At 41.2% G+C, this 17,496-nt stretch overlaps 1 protein-coding gene across 1 annotated transcript in view; it reads left to right on the forward strand.

The window, feature by feature from the left end:
- Positions 1 to 17,496, forward strand: part of CLUL1 (clusterin like 1) — a 33,467-nt gene that overhangs the window by 12,947 nt on the left and 3,024 nt on the right. Inside the window, exons 3-7 of the mRNA XM_073329621.1 lie at positions 3,044 to 3,153; positions 4,410 to 4,558; positions 7,964 to 8,131; positions 11,302 to 11,746; positions 15,518 to 15,655. Coding sequence (XP_073185722.1) covers positions 3,044 to 3,153; positions 4,410 to 4,558; positions 7,964 to 8,131; positions 11,302 to 11,746; positions 15,518 to 15,655 — 1,010 coding nt within the window. The remainder of the gene's footprint in view (positions 1 to 3,043; positions 3,154 to 4,409; positions 4,559 to 7,963; positions 8,132 to 11,301; positions 11,747 to 15,517; positions 15,656 to 17,496) is intronic.

The raw sequence follows: 17,496 nt of genomic DNA on the forward strand, positions 1-17,496 counted from the left end.
ACACTGAAGGGAAGAGATACAGTGAGTGCCAAATCCTGACACCAGCACTTGATCCAAGCAGACAGGGTGGCTGTGGGCTCTTACCCAGCACTCTCACAAGAGGCAGGGTTACAGGATATGTGTAATAGCGAATCCTGTGGCATTTGGTTCATTCCCTCAAGTTCTCTGTGATATGCCAGGCACCATGCCACCAAGAACACAGAAGTCCTGGACCTCTGGAAAAGCATGTTTCCTGACTGATAGCAGAATACCAGATGATCAACAATTCACCAGGGATGCTGCTGTCAGTGAGTCAACATTTAATGTATATGAAGGCCAGAATTTTCAGACTAGACCAGTGATTCAGGGAGTTTTAATATTTGGTTGTCCAACTTAAAACACTTGCTTTTCAGAGTAGTTGAACACCTGCAGTTCCCACAGACTTTGATAGCAGTCACAGGTGCTCAATACTTCTGAAAATCAGGCTAATGTGTCTCAAGTGGGGCATCCAAAAAATAGAAAAAGGAGGACTTGTGGCACGTTAGAGACTAACACATTTATTTGAGCATAAGCTTTCGTGAGCTACAGCTCACTTCATCAAATAGAGGCACCTAAAATCTCTAGAAACTTTTGAAACTTTTGGCCCAGATGGCTAAGGTTTGCAATGTAGATCTGGAGGCAGATTCCAATATGTGTTTAAAAACAAAAAACAAACAAACAAAAAAACACCTCCCTAAATAGTGTGGATTATGTTTGATCTTGACCTTCATTCACAACATTTAGTTACTATGGCCTCTGAGGTAAAAACATATTCAGGACATTTTAAAATGTGATTACAATACTGAACTTTTTACATTTTGTGTACTTTAATGGATTCCCACTTCTCTCCTCCACTTTGACTTCAGTGGGGAATGGCACTTGCACATCACAATGTGGAATATAGATTGACAGTAACACATCATATAGATGCTATTAACTTAAATATTTGATTTCAATATTTAGCAACATATGTACGTAAGATTCTGCAAATTTTTCACACGTTAATTTGTATAGTAATTAAAAATCATGCAAGTATAAACATGGAGATGTAACAATGTACAAAATGATAAGATTGCTTATGTCCTATCAGACCGTTCTCATATATACACCTGTATTTGGATCAGGAGTTCTTTTGATTCCTGAATCTTATTTGCCTTTTTTTGTTGTTGTCTTACTGGACATTTTTCTAGCATATGAAAATGAAGTTATTTTAAAATAATTAAAGGTAGAAATCATTTTTAGCTAAAGTAATTTTAATAAATTCACTAAGATACCCTCTACCACAAACTGTAGATCTTTCTGACTTAAAAAGGAAATAATTTAAGAAGCCACTGGTCAAAAATACTAGGGTCACTAGATAAGGGGAAATAGCAAATCCATATTATGTCCAACACTCCCCCTAGTGTTGTTTTTGCTTGTAAGCATGGGCAAGTCTTAAATCTGAAACAGAGGGAAATCCTATAGCCTAATCACAAAATGTCTCATTAATAGGATTAAGTACCTTGTCATCAGATAAGTAGAACATGGCAAAATCCCTGACACACATGAAGATTAGATCAGAACACAGTCTGATTCCTTCTTGATGCTGGGAACAATTTTTACAAAGGAGATATTTCAGTATTAGTGGTAAATATATGCTATTTTCTAGATTAATTTGGTTAACTAGTTTGTACTTCTTTGCAAAGTTATTGTTCATCTGCTATTGATGGAAATATAAAAGTGAATCCTTGCTATAAATTTATATATAAACTTGTAACTGATACCATTACTCTTGCTTTAGAAAGGGTGTATTATCTAAAAAAAGGAGAGTAAGTATTGTCTTTCATTTGATGAAATGAGAACTTGTAACTACAAAATAAACCCCTTTATGCTATGGCTGTGTATGAAGGGGAACTAAAGTAAATGGCATTCGTATCCCTTAACTTACTGTACAGAAATATGTTTCAGTTCATTGTTGTATTTTTAATTCATATAATTAATTCATTTCCCTATTTCTTACCACATCTATTTTTTACTTTTAACACATTTAGCATTATTCTGAATGACAGTGGCAAATACAATTAAGATGCAAAAGAACCACCTTTTTGGAGTTGAAGAAGGAAATAATATCATAGAAGATTTTCTTTCCTAATATGGCATGTGTATATAGTAGAGATACGTTTATATTCCTGAACTAGTAACTAAAATGAGTAAAATTGCTACATTGTGGTGTCAGTATTTAAGATTTTTTGTGACTTGGAAGAAAGTAAGAGTGAGCGAGTAAAATTTACAATACTCTATAATAAACTAATATAAAAAACAAGGGACCTGAGTCTGATTTCAGTTACACCACTTGACACAATGGATTTACACTACTGCAAATGCAATGAGAGTCCAACCTGCTGTAGAAAGAGACCCTTACTCTTAAACACTAATGTGTTTTAATTAATCATAACATTCAGATGTGTATTATATAAAAGAGGAAAAAATATTCAAGACTTTGGACTTTTATTACATTTTTAACATTTTTTATTAGTTTGGAAATAGTGTTAGAATTTTCATAGACATTGCTGTTGCTTTTATTTTGGCATAATTCTGAGTACTCACTTGAAGTCTAGTATTGGTGCTGTACAAGATCTACAGCTATTTGTATTGAGTGAAAACGGGCCAGTCTTTGAGATGTCCCAGCAAGGAGCTTCAGAATGTTCATTCAGGTAAGTTCATGGAGCAAAAGGAGCAAAAAAGACATTTCACAGAAAGAAGGTTGCTTGAATTGGGCTCATTGACTTCAATTGAAAAATTCTCAGATTCCATGGGAGCAGGATCAGCCTCTTGTATTATAGTACTATTTATATTCTTATTTGATGATAAATGAGATCTGGAATGGGAATCTTAGGAAGCACACTTACTAATATGAGTAGCCCCCCTGAAGCCAATGGAACTACTCATCATGGTAACAAGCACTACACTTGATAGTAAGTGTTTGCATGATGGGTCTCTAATGTTTTAGATTTAACTTCTACTAATTATTCTACTCCTTATGCAGAGAGAACATGAAGTTGTGTTGGCTATTTCTGATATACCTATTATGGCTGAGGGGCCATCAGTGTTCACCTATAAAGGAGGAGGAAATCAATCCATGGGAACACCTGAAAAGTACGTATGCTTTTACTATTAAGTATGGATTGAAAGCTCCTGGGCCCACTTCTGCAGTCAGATCTGCATGGGAGGACCTTTGCTCCCACACAGAGCCCCACTGAAGTCTATAGGGTTCGTTCTGCACAAAAGTCTGCCCATGCAGATCCAATTGCAAGTGTGGGGCCTTAAGATGTGTGACATTGATGGTTTCTAGTGATGCTGAAGTAAAGCACCCACAAAGCCTATTCATTATAAATTCCTATTTTAAGGGGGTCCATAAAAATTGAAACTAGTTATACAAGGGATCACTGAAGGGAGCTCATTTTTCCTTTTAGTTCTTATTTTCCAGGTATATTTTTTTTAAATAGTGTCCTTCTTAAATTACTGGAGTAAAATCTGAAAACTAAATTGAATTCAACAGGGTTTGGATTATTTTATTTTATTTGTTTAAACAACATTTTTCAAGTTTTCCAGAACAATATGCTCGACCCCTTTGCTGTTAAAAGTTACTAAAATGGTAAAAATACCTTGTTTTAAAAACATCTATAGTGTTTTGAAAGTGTTTTTATTTTGCCGTTTACTACGAAAAGGACCAGTTATGAACATATAAACCAGACTGAGGCAAAGAAACATACATATATCAAACAAAAAGTGAGGGGGAGAAAAGAATGATGTATGAAAGTGCATTTTATAATTTCATATGCGACATATACTTCACTTGTTTTCTGTAGTTCCCATTGATGTTGATGGGATTTCTGTACAGGGAACAAATGCATATTATGTCTCAAGCATGATAGCATGATTTTTGTTTTCAAAACATGGGCCAAACTGAGTTGCCATTGAAGTCAATGGTCATTTTGCCATTGATGTTCAGCAGAAGCATGACAAAGCCCTATATTCTTATGGGAATTGAATTAAGATTCTTCTAAACTATATGTTTAAAAAAAAGTTAAGAGAAGTAGCTAGGATTAAAAATAAATATGTCAGCTAAGTAGAAACAGGTGGCTGAGGATTAACCTGAACTAGATCAAATTAAGCTACAATAGGAGCATATATCTGATCAACAGAAGGCTTTGGGCCAAATCCTTAGCTGGTGTAAGTCATCTTAGCTCCACTGACTTCAGCTTGCACCAGCTAAGGATATAGTCTTTTGTCTGCTTAGAAACGTAGAGCTGTTTAATTATCCCTTGCTATCAGAGTGCATTACAGCAATATAGCAATTGGGCCCCATTTTAAAATCAGGTTCATTTTAAAATTTGGTCTGTTTTTTTTAGTTTTATCTGAAGTTGGTGAGAAATATGTAGACGAAGAGGTAAAGAAAGCTCTGATAGGCATTAAGCAGATGAAAGTTATGATGGAAAGAAATGAAGATAAACATGTACATCTGATGAAAACCTTGAAGAAGAGCAGTGGAGAAAAGCAGGTAACTGTAAATGGTAATTAAAATCTGAGGAATTGTATATGATCATTTTTACATTGTTACTTGTCCCAATCAGAGACATTATGGACTAAGTCTTCACTTTGTGATATAGCCCTGTAGCAAAGCAAGTCTCCTCAGTAAGGCACCTCCTGCTGGTCTTCTGGGAATTAGCTGTTTTCCAGCGTACAGAGCACCCTCTGCAGGCCAGTGTTTCTCCTGCTGCTGGCCCCGTGTCCCTCCCAGACCCCAGTGCCTCTTTACCTCAAGGTTCTTCCCCCAGCAGTATCCCCTTACTCTGGGTTTCCCTGCCCAGGGGAACCCCCAACCCTCTAAACCCACCTTGCCCCAGTGGTTACTGCCAGTCATCATCTAGCCCCCGGTTGCTGGGGCAGACTGCAGTGTAATGGCCACTCGTCACTGGCAAGGGGTTAGGACCTGCTGCCTTTGCCTATCTCCAGGCTGCCCCTCTGAAGCCCCAGTACCTTTTTCCCTTAAACAAGGCCTACAGCCTGGGGTTTTACCAGGCTGGAGCTCCCCAGCTCCGTTTGCCCTTCCCCAAGGTACCTTACTCCCAGGCAGCTAGCCCTTCCCACTCCAGGGCTAGAGTGAGAATCCTCCAGCTCCTGGCCCCCAGCCCTCTCATCAGCTGACTGAGCTAACCACAGCTGTGGCTGCTTCCCCAATCAGCCTAGCTTGGCTGCTTTTAACCCCTGTTCTCCAGGAGTGGGGCAGCCTCCCCACTACCAGCCTATAGTAAGAGGGGCACACTTTTATGCTCCCCATTGAGCAGCCCAGAAAAATCTGTGATTCAGGGAGTCAATCTCCCTCCTGGTTTCTCCACGCTTCCAGGAAGGATGTAAACTGTATGCCTGGTGCAGTGTATGCCTTCCGACATGGCAGCACAGCTACGCCACTGAGCACCTTCGGGAGATGGAGTCAAGGCTCTGCTCATTTCTGCCCCCTTCCACCGCTTCCCACCCACTTGCATGGGGGGATTGGGCCATAGCAGCTCTGCATAGCCTACTACTCCCAGAGCACTAGAAGGAGCAGTATGGCACACACTGCAAAGGGTGCCTTATGTCCCTTTACTCCCAGGTACTGGAACACAAGATGAGCCACACTCTGGCCCTATACAATTACATTTCAGTATTATTTAGAATACTAACTCTCATATTTGCCAATTTCTTTGGGAAGAAGACTAGGTGTTCCCATATGTATGTTTGCAAAATAGGGATCCAATTGTAATGGGGCCCTCTGGGTGCTAGAAAAATATAAATAGTAAATGATAATATTGTGCACATATCTGTTGAACAATTATAACATCTTTCAAGTTTTGTTGTATTATTAATTATTGGCATAAACTATCTGTGAACTTTCCCTTTGACTCATAGTATGGGATTTGTCATCCGCATCACATAATACTACATTTTGCTCACTGATTTGGGGACTGAAACATTTTAAAAAGTAGACCAACAAATGACATAAGTATTCTTGTTCATGTACCAATACCCTGATTTATGTGCATTCATAAGAAGAACAATTATTCCAAAAAATCTGTGCAAATACAAAACCATTCACATGAATGGTTGTGAAGGGTAAATGAAATGTGGCACAACACTCCTGAGCCAAAGCTGGCACTGCGTTTGCAGTATTTGATCAGCTTTAGTTGTGGCCCTAATTTGTCTATGAATACCGTCCGCCAGCAGTGACTGGCTTGCTCAGATACTCAAGATGAGAAAGTCCAAACCATTATATAGTTTAGGATTCCTTAGTTCAAACCTGACAATTCAAAGCCCTGTTCCCAAACTGGATGAGCATCGTTTGCACTCAAAGTCCAGAAGCATTACTTCATTCAAGTCACATTCAAGAGTAATGAAAATATATAAGGATTAATAGAGTTTTCATGAAACAAAACATTTCATGAAGTTAGAAAAAGGGCAGGTCAGCAACAATAAAAAAGGTTAAATAGGCAAGTCATTATACAAGACATAATTACACTGAAGTGGACTCCCTCCATGGGTTTATAAACCCACAGATAAGGAGCTCTGAATTGGAAGTGGGGTGTCATGAATTTACAATCTAAAAGGATGTAGTCTCTAAAGGGAGCCATTGCTTTACAATGTTATCTCCTCTCAGAGCTGATTGTGCATATCCAGGCTGTCCCTCAAGTAGCCTTGGGAAATGAGAGTCCTGCAGTAAATGCAGCCATTAGACTCTGCTGGTGGAACTGAAAGATACTATTGCAGAGAGAATGATCTGACTGTGTAACTGTGTGCTGTGCTGTGCTGCTTAAAGTATTCAACATACTGTTTATTCTGATGATCATGATTTTATTTACAAAGCAATCCTTCCCCACCAACCAAGGCTACGTTAAAATATAGCACGAACGAGGACACATAAAACAAATAATATAAATACAAGAGCTGTTAACCCCCCTTCTTCCCCCAGAATGTTTTACAGTGTATACAAGTTCTTTTTCAAGGACCTTGTCCCCATTGTAATGAGCCAACTGTCTCTTGCTGCCAGAATCCAGAAAGGAACAAGCCTGGCTAATAAATAAGTTAAAGGGAGCATGTGTACTTCTGAAGGACCTGGAGTTTTGTTTGGAAATATTAAGAAGTGCACTGCACTGGCAGAGAGAGGCCACCCACCTCTAACCCCTGTCTGGTGCTGAGAGCTTTCCCTTCTGTTCCAGTGTCAGCTTCATTTTGAAGTGCTTATCCTAATCAGTGCTTGGCTTTGTGCTCTAACACATGTAGAATGAAGCATAAATTAGAACAAACCCTATAGAAAGTACCATGCATCTGTGCAGTGCAGAAAGAGCTCCTAACATCTGGCAAATGGTAGGGGAAGAAATGCTGTCACTCCAGGCTTTTAATCAATAAAAGCCAATAGAGGGGAAATTCAATACTTCTCCATATTTCTTTATTAAAAAAAGGAGTTTACAGACAGCAGGAGCTTAGATCACTGAAATATTTGGGCTAAAGGAATGCAGTATTAACAAATGGAACAAAAGGGAATATTAGCTAAATGGGAAAGTGCTCTGGAATACTATATGGGAAAATAAAGATTTGAGGTTATAGGCATGAGGGCCTCTCCATAGCCTTGGCCTCAGCATACCCTCTGAGATAGAAATGGATCTCAGAGATCTATCGGGTTTCTTAGGCTCTGTCCGCTAAGGGAAAGACATCAGGGAAACTATGTAAGGGGAACTTTACAGAGTTTTCAGCCTCCTCCACATGCAATTCAGGCAGAGGGACTATCTGGCCCTTTGTTAGGGACAAAGGATAAACTACAAATAACTACAGGGAACTTAATTACTGGTGGGCTGGGATGAGTGTTTCACTAATGTGAAAACTGGAATTAATTAAATGTAGTGAACAAATTGTGACCCTTTTTCTCAATTAGGAGGCTCTGCAGCTTATGGACGAAGTGAAAGAACAATTAGAGGAAGAAGAAAGACAATGTCAGGTGTCTCTGAGAAATCTCTGGGATGAATGTAAAACTTGTTTAGAAAGTAACTGCATGAGATTTTATACAACCTGCCAGCACAGTTTGTCAACATTTACAAGTAAGGTAAGAAGAAAGTCAGCCTCTGGCAAGCAATCTTCCTTTAGTTGCCTCTTATGCTCACTTAAAAGGGTTAGGTTATCTTGTTTTCTCAAATGGGAAGATATGCCATTAGTATTGGATTATCAAAAACAATTTGATATTGGGATCTGGAACCATGGATTTGGGCGGAACAGGTCTCATTTGGCTTCAGATCACTGCACATTGAGCCTGTTCTGTGACACTGGTGTAACTCTGAAGTGACTCCACTGAAATCAGTGGAGTGGAATCATAGAATCATAGAATAACAGAGTTGGAAGGGACCTCTGGAGGCCATCTAGTCCAACCCCCTGCCCAGAGCAGGACCAATCCCAACTAAATCATCCCAGCCAGGGCTTTGTCAAGCCCTACCTTAAAAACTTCTAAGGAAGGGGATTCCAGCACCTCCCTAGGTAACGCATTCCAGTGTTTCACCACCCTCCTAGTGAAAAAGTTTTTCCTAATATCCAACCTAAACCTCCCCCACTGCAACTTGAGACCATTACTCCTTGTCCTGTCATCTGCTATCACTGAGAATAGTCTAGATCCATCCTCTTGGATCCACCTTTCAGGTTGAGACCATTACTCCTTGTCCTGTCATCTGCTATCACTGAGAATAGTCTAGATCCATCCTCTTGGATCCACCTTTCAGGTAGTTAAAAGCAGCTATCAAATCCCCCCTCATTCTTCTCTTCCGTAGACTAAACAGTCCCAGTTCCCTCAGCCTCTCCTCATAACTCATGTGTTCCAGTCCCCTAATCATTTTTGTTGCCCTTCGCTGGACTCTCTCCAATTTCTCCACATCCTTCTTGTAGTGTGGGGCCCAAAACTGGACACAGTACTCCAGTTGAGGCCTCACCAATGTCGAATAGAGGGGAACAATCACGTCCCTCGATCTGCTGGCAATGCCCCTACTTATACACCCCAAAATGCCATTGGCCTTTTTGGCAACAAGGGCACACTGTTGACTCATATCCAGCTTCTTGTCCACTGTCACCCCTAGCTCCTTCTCCACTGAGTAATTTGCTTCAGTGGAGTTACTCCAGATTTATAATGATGCAACCCACAGTACAATTTGAGTTAAGATGTTCAGTAATTATTGGTACTATGTGTAAAAAATGCCACAATTTTTGTTTTTCTTCTGAGATACAGTACATCTTAAACTGTGGTTATGATCAGTAAAGTGACCATTTAAAAAATTGCCTCTTCCTACACAGCAGCTGTCCTTCATGTGTTTATTCCATGTCATATCTACTACTTTTGAAGCAAAGATACATTTTTTACTACTCTTAACTCCTGTTAGCAGTTAAGAGCCAACACACTTCTGAGAGAAAGGATAGATTCTTTCTTGGCGTGTTCATCATCAACAGAATTGTGATCTAAATTCTAATTGCAAAATCTTTATCTCAAAGCATACATTTTAATTACACCTTAACTTCACCGGAATACACCTCAATTGAGTCAGAGTTATTAATGATAATGCATGTCAAGGTTCCTTCCGCACTCTGAACTCTAGGGTACAGATGTGGGGACCTGCATGAAAGACCCCCTAAGCTTATTCTTACCAGCTTAGGTTAAAAACTTCCCCAAGGTACAAACTTTGCCTTGTCCTTGAGCCCTATGCTGCCACCACCAAGCGTGTTAAACAGGGAAAGAGCCCACTTGGAAATGTCTTCCCCCCCAAGCCCTACACCCCCTTTCCTGGGGAAGGCTTGATAAAAATCCTCACCAATTTGTACAGGTGAACACAGACCCAAACCCTTGGATGTTAAGAACAATGAAAAATCAATCAGGTTCTTAAAAGAAGAATATTGATTAAAGAAAAGGTAAGAGAATCACCTCTGTAAAATCAGGATGGTAAATACCTTACAGGGTAATCAGATTCAAAACATAGAGAATCCCTCTAGGCAAAACCTTAAGTTACAAAAAGACACAAAAACAGGAATATACATTCCATTCAGCACAGTGTATTTTATCAGCCATTAAACAAAAGGAAATCTAAGGCATTTCTAGCTAGGTTACTTACTAACTTTACAGAAGTTCTGAGTCTGCATTTCTGATCTGTTCCCAGCAAAAGCATCACACAGACAGACAGACCCTTTGTTTCCCCCCCCCCTCCCAATTTGAAAGTACTTTGTCTCCTCATTGGTCATTTTGGTCAGGTGCCAGCGAGGTTATCTTAGCTTCTTAACCCTTTACAGGTGAAAGGGTTTTGCCTCTGGCCAGGAGGGATTTTATAGCACTGTATACAGAAAGGTGGTTACCCTTCCCTTTATTTTTATGACAATGCACAACTCAGAAAGAATACAGTTTGCCTTTCAACTCTGAGGGCAAGTTTGCTATTTATTTTTTACTGGTTAAAAGATCACAGTTGCTCTGAAAGGCACTGAGAGACAATAAACTTGAAACCCCATCATGCCATTTTTACAAAGTAATTTTTTTAGAGTCATATCATACTTTAAATACACACATGCTGTAGCATCATGCTGTCTTTGGCATTATTTTGGTAATCTCCACAGTGAACTCCATGGGTTCTATGAAGCCCTCACATTGATAGTTGTAATGACAAACTTATATTTAAACTTATAAATTTAAAAACAAGGAAGAAGTGTATTTGAGGCCAAATTCCGAAGATTTTACTTAGTTCTTTCTTGGACCAACCATCCACTGATTTCAAAGGTTGTAGCTTGAGTAAGAACTTGAGGGTTTGGGCCTTGGTGAGAGAATTGTTGATGTCTGAATAGCAGAGAAAGAACAATTGCCTTCTGTTCAACATGTATTTACTACATTACTATAATGCAGCTCACAAAGGTGTTTCCCAGATGAAGACCAAAGTATTTGTTAGGTGATGCCCAAATTTAATTTTGCGGCCGTGTCGCAACTATTAACAAGAACCTAATGGCTCAGTAGATTAGAGGCCAACTGGTTCAAAGACTGGCATCCTCTTTAGTGGGGATTTAGTGTAAATATTAACACCATGTAGACTAATTTCGCAATAGTCTTTAGAATATAGGCTATAATTTGGAAAATGGACCAGATATCAGGGATGCATCCCCTTCATCTCTATGAGCATTTGAAGAAATTCTTTATAGCTGCTGCCCTGAGACGATGAAGGTCTGATAACTTGTCTGACAGCCAATATATTTCTGCATATACAGGTTGAAGATTTTTTCAGGAAAATGTCTCCTTTGACTTTTACTTTTCATGAGGATCAAGGAAAAGACCTTCAGTTAAATGAAAAGTCCGAGAAGGAAGATGCCCAGTTAGTACAAATGGAAGATTTATTTAGCCAGCTGTTATCGGATGTGAGCACAATATTTGATAAAAGCTTTGCTTTTTTCAAACAGATACAAAAAGAATTTGATCAATCTTTTCAAATATATTTCATGTCTGATCTGGACTTAACTGAGCCCTACTATACGCCTGCTTTCCCTGAGGAGCCTATGAGAAATAGTGGTTTTCAGAAAGACTGGGGTATGCCAGGCTTCCTTCAGATATTTTTTGACTTCAGCAAGACTCTGTTTGAAGGTGTCAGCGAGGTGATTACTGAAGCATTTGATGAATACACAGACAGTACAAGAGATTTGCCAGAACAAGCCAAAGGCAAGTGTGAGAAGAAGTTAAAACAGACCTTGGTACCAATAACATCAAACTTTCACAAGTGTTAGCAATAGTTATTAAATGGTTAGCAATTCAGTTTGAGGATATAAATAGCATAACACATGTTGTGTGAAGGTCTGAAAGCCCTCTTGGATAGGGTGACCAGATGTCCTGTTTTTAAAGGGACAGTCCTGTATTTAAGCCCTCCTGCAGCTGTCCCAACTTTTTCTTTAAAATGGGCAAATTGTCCCATATTTTCTTTATCCCCCTCTCATCAGTACTGGTGGGTCCTGCTGCTGGCCGGATCCCTGCTCACCAGCCATCCGCCCACCAATGATGAGTGGGGGTGTCCAGTGGCCAACAATGGGGGGGGTGTGTGCAAGGCTGGTGGCAGGGCAAAGCTGCAGCGTGCAGGGCCGGCCACTCCCCCTGCTGGTCCATCAGCTCAGCCCCCGCTGTGTGCTGGCTCTCAGCCAGCAGGGCCCCCCACCGTCCTGTTTCTGGACGGCACTGGCTGCGAGCTGCGGTGGCTGGTGAGTATGGGCAGGCGCCAGGCGGCAGCTGGTTACATGTCACCTCTGCTGCCCACCCCTTAGCCCTTTGGGTGCTCCCCCTCTTGCTGTCCTCTCCCTGCTTTGCCCCTTCACCTCCCCCGCTCCCCCCAACCCCACTGCTCCTCCATTTTCTCCGGTGGGGTGCATCCCACTCCCAGTGCTGTGCGGAGAACCAGCCCCTGGTCAGATCACTCAACTCACCAACAGCCTGGCCGGCAGGCTCCTTCCTTCCCGCACTGCCTCTGGCTGGGCCAGAAACCTGGGAAAGCGCAAGGCCCTCCATCCCAGGACGCTGGCCATAAGGAGCCAAGCCCTGCATGTGCCAAAGCCCCACACAGCGCTGGCACGGGGAAGCCTCTTCACCCCTCAGCTAAGCTCTGGAGTGGCGAGGGGGAAAGGGGTTTCGGGGCAGGAAGCGATTTCCAGCCTGTTTGCGCCCCGACCCTGCAGGCTCCACAGCAGCCCCCCAGGCAGGGGCTTAGCACCCTCTTCACCCCCCCAACCCCCTGTCCCAGGTCCTGCACCCCAGGGAGTGTAGGGCTGCTTCGTCGCCTAGGCACCCTCGCCTGCTGAGCCACCTCTCTGGTGGGGTTCGCTGAATCCCCTGCAGTCAGTTTCCCTGGGCCCTGATGCACAATGCATCCTTAGGGCTTAACCCCTTCCTGTCCATGCTATAGCCAGGGGACAGGATGTGGCTAGGTTATGTCGGTGGCCAGCAGCAGCCTGGAGGTGTTAGCTGCTTTTGACACTGTGCGGGCAGGGAAGGACAAGCTGATTCCAGCCACAGGGGAGTGGGGAAGGGGGGGAGAGATGAGCTCTGCAAAGACACAGGTCAAGTCATCCCTTCCCCCCTTTCCCTGTCGTTGGAAGGAGCTCCCATCCCTTCCCTCCCGCAAAGTGCCAAAAGGCTGCTGCTGGCCACATTCTGGTTTGAACCCTGGCAGAAATTGGCGGTGGGGGTGGAGGGTATGTGACCCTGTGTTCCCCCCACTTGTTGCCTTGGGAAGATGTGGTGCCAGGTACCAGGAGAGGAGGGTCTGTCCCGGGGGCCCAGCCAGGCGTGGAGGGCGGAGAGCACCAGGCAGGGAGGGTCAGGTAGGTCGGTCACCCCCACTTTGTGTGAGAGAGGTGTATGGGCATGTGTGTGTGTCACCTCTCCCTGTGTGAACCCTACAGGCTTAAAGATAAGAAAGCAAATAAAAAGAATCCAGCTACGCAGTATTTCTTTTTAACAGGGGCTCAGTCAACTTGATGTTAAATTGAATGTTTGTACTGCATAGTTCTGACTGATTGCCGTTGAACTCACTTGAATATGAGTAATTTTACCAAGTGTCCCATATTCAGAATAGGGAAATATGGTCACCCTACTCTTGGATAAGCAGATATGGGTCAAACATAACTTTATTGGCCAAATTAAAATTTGGAATAATAAAATAAAAAGACAGAATTCCACATCTCCATGCCCATAGAATGCTAGTTTAGGGCTTATGCTACTGTCTCCACAGAGCCTGATTCCTATAATAATTCTCAAAGCATTTGCAGGACTTCCTGGGTGTTCAGTGCAGATATGGATTTTCATGTGGCTGACTGACAAATCTGATCTTAACATTAGTCAGCAAGAACCGCATATTGTGCTGATGTGCTTCTATTGCTCCTAAAAGGTTAAGACATGTCACCAGCCACAAAAAGTCAGGAAACAGATGCGTCAGTCAGCTGTGAGACCAGCTTGTAGCTGTAATAGGCACCTAATGTGCCAACAAGACACAAAGACATGAAGTGCTCCAGCAAATGGGAAGAATTCCATTTAGGACAGCTAAGGTTGTTTTTGAGGGGATGACAATGGTTTTCAAGGGTGGGGGGTGGAGGAGAGCATCATAAGACAGGCTGTTGACACCACCTGCACTCCATTTATAACCATGCAGAGGAGATAATCCAACTTTCAGCAGCAGGTTTCAGAGTAGCAGCCATGTTAGTCTGTATCTGCAAAAAGAACAGGAGTACTTGTGGCACCTTAGAGACTAACGAATTTATTAGAGCATAAGCTTTTGTGGGCTACAGCCCACTTCATCGGACGCATAGAATGGAACATATAGTAAGAAGATATATATATATATAGAGAGAGAGAGAGAGAGAAGGTGGAAGTTGCCATACAAACTGCAAGAAGCTAATTAGTTAAGATGAGCTATTATCAGCAGGAGAAAAAAACTTTTGTAGTGATAATCAAGATGGCCCATTTAGACAGTAGACAAGAAGGTGTGAGGATACTTAACTTACGGAAATAGATTCAACATGTGTAATGAGTCTGGGAGTGGCTGAGTCATTACACATATTGAATCCCTTATTTTGAATAACACATATTGAATATCCTTTATTCAGAGCAAACAACTATGGAAGATATTAGTTTTTGAAAGGAAATTTCAAATGAAAGTACATAACTCAGAAAAGTATCAGTGCATGGACTCTCTTTTGCAGCCCATGAATATGAATAGGTATAAACTCCCTGACAGCTTTTTTCTTTAAATAGACAAGAAAGGGAAAAATATTCCAGATATACTTCTACAAGGAAAACTAAGCTCTCTAAAAAGAAAAAGGAGCTTTAATTTTAATTGACACCATCTTGAGTCCAAAATATGAAAGAATTTCAAGAGTACATATAAAAATATTCTTTATATTTTAATAATGTTAAGGGAGAAACAATCATTATTTAAACTAAATATATGCTAGTACTTGTCTAAAAAGAAAATCCCTTATTTTAAAAAAAAAGCTAGATTATGCTACAGCCGGGGTTCTCAATCTTTCCATATCATGACCGCATATTATCACAGAAATCAGTTTTGTGAGCCCACTCTCATCTAGCAGTAAATAAAGGCACAGTGGTTGCAACCCCTCTTGACCAGTTAATTACATCCTTGGAAGTCGCAACCTGCAGATTGAGAACCATGTTCTACAGTAATAGTCCAAAACACTATAGGTAGTGTTTTGGACTCTTCATGCAGAATAATTTGGTATATTTTTATAAGGGATCATATGATAGTGACACATACTGTTTCAAGGGGAGCATGCTTTGGTTACTATTGTTCTGTTCTTATGCTCACTCATTTTGAATTCAGGCCTGGAAGTTTTATTTTTTTTAAAAAAATGGAGTAGGAAACAGCAATAAGAAGATATCAACAGGCCCCTAACTTCAGTTGGCTCACTTTATACTGTATATTCACTCTAGATTCTGACAAAAGTGGCATGTTTTCAAAGATCATACCAGGACACAAGAGAGCTCTGTGTAAAGAGCTCCGTCAGAATTCATCAGGATGCCCACAGTTTCAGGAGAGATGCCAGAAATGTCAGGATAACCTGATGAGAGGTAAATAGTTATTTTCTAGTTTGTTTCTATAATACCTTGTCCATGATAAAGCAGTGACCTTTCCTTTTTTTTTTTTTTTTTTTTTTTTTTTTCAGATATTGGTGCTATAATTTTCTACTGTCCTATTTACATATTTTTGGAATTAAGTTTCAGCTTCTGCAGATTTACTATTACTGTGAATTCAAAAGCAACAGAGTTGATGCAAATGATTTAATTTACCCTTCCCCAATGTCTCCACACAGTGTCAGTATAACTCAGTTGTTAACACTCTTGCCTCATTTCCAAAGTGATGTTCCACAGCAAGATAGTATGTATTTTATCGGTAAAGATACCAGCCTCCAGAGAAAACAAGGGGCCAGACTGTGATTGGCCCTGCCTGGGTGCAAAATTGCAGAGGGGGTACAAGGTGATTCTAAACCGCCCCATGCTCCATGTACTCTGGCACAGAGCCAGATGTAATTTTACTTGGGATTCATTTCACCAAAGGGAAAGTGAGGGCTGAATGAGCCATGACTACACCTTGTTTTCTTCACCAGCCAGCAGAGCTGAGCTGGTGAGTGGAAATGAGGAGGGCACATTGTACCAAGTAAAAGGGTGGCAGAGCTCTGGCACACTCTCCAAGAGACTTTAGAGGAATTCTGGCTGAATCAGCCAGAATTGCTATGCAGACTCCTGCTGCTGGGTGGTAAGTCTGTAGCCACCCCACCCCATCTTCTCCCAAACTAGTGATGCCTTAAAAACCACAGTGATGCCTTATAAGCACCCCCCTCTGTAATTAAAAATACAGCAATCCAAAATACTGAATGAGAAACAAGAAATACAAATGTGACTGATCAGTTTGAGAGACTTCACTGGGAGTTTTAATGATGCTAGAATTGGGCCAATTTTATTTACTAGCACAGAAGTTAAAATGATAGTCACAAAGAGTTCTCTGAAGGGGTTTTTAATGGTACATTGTGGGCCAAATTCTAATTTCATGTGCAATGAGCATAGCTGTTTACAGAACCTAAAAAGCTACCATTATGCTTACATCTACAAGTTCAGTAACAGATTAATCTAGTTACATACTAATGTTTGGTTTCAGAGTAACAACCGTGTTAGTCTGTATTCGCAAAAAGAAAAGGAGTACTTGTGGCACCTTGAAGGCTAACCAATTTATTTGAGCATAAGCTTTCATGAGCTACAGCTCACTTCATCGGATGCATACTGTGGAAAATACAGAAGATGTTTTTATACGCACAAACCATGAAAAAATGGGTGTTTATCACTACAAAAGGTTTTCTCTCCCCCCACCCCACTCTCCTGCTGGTAATAGCTTATCTAAAGTGATCACTCTCCTTACAATGTGTATGATAATCAAGGTGGGCCATTTCCAGCACAAATCCAGGGTTTAACAAGAAGGTCTGAGGAACGGGGGTGGGGGGCTTGGTAGGAAAAAACAAGGGAAAATAGATTACCTTGCATAATGACTTAGCCACTCCCAGTCTCTATTCAAGCCTAAGTTAATTGTATCCAATTTGCAAATGAATTCCAATTCAGCAGTCTCTCGCTGGAGTCTGGTTTTGAAGTTTTTCTGTTGTAATATCTCAACTTTCGTGTCTGTAATTGCATGACCAGAGAGATTAAAGTGTTCTCCGACTGGTTTATGAATGTTACAATTCTTGACATCTGATTTGTGTCCATTTATTCTTTTACGTAGAGACTGTCCAGTTTGACCAATGTACATGGCAGAGGGGCATTGCTGGCACATGATGGCATATATCACATTGGTAGATGTGCAGGTGAACGAGCCTCTGATAGTGTGGCTAATGTTATTAGGGCCTGTGATGGTGTCCCTGAAT

Source organism: Lepidochelys kempii, chromosome 2 (genome assembly GCF_965140265.1).
Source record: "Lepidochelys kempii isolate rLepKem1 chromosome 2, rLepKem1.hap2, whole genome shotgun sequence".
Taxonomy (NCBI): Eukaryota; Metazoa; Chordata; order Testudines; family Cheloniidae; genus Lepidochelys; species Lepidochelys kempii.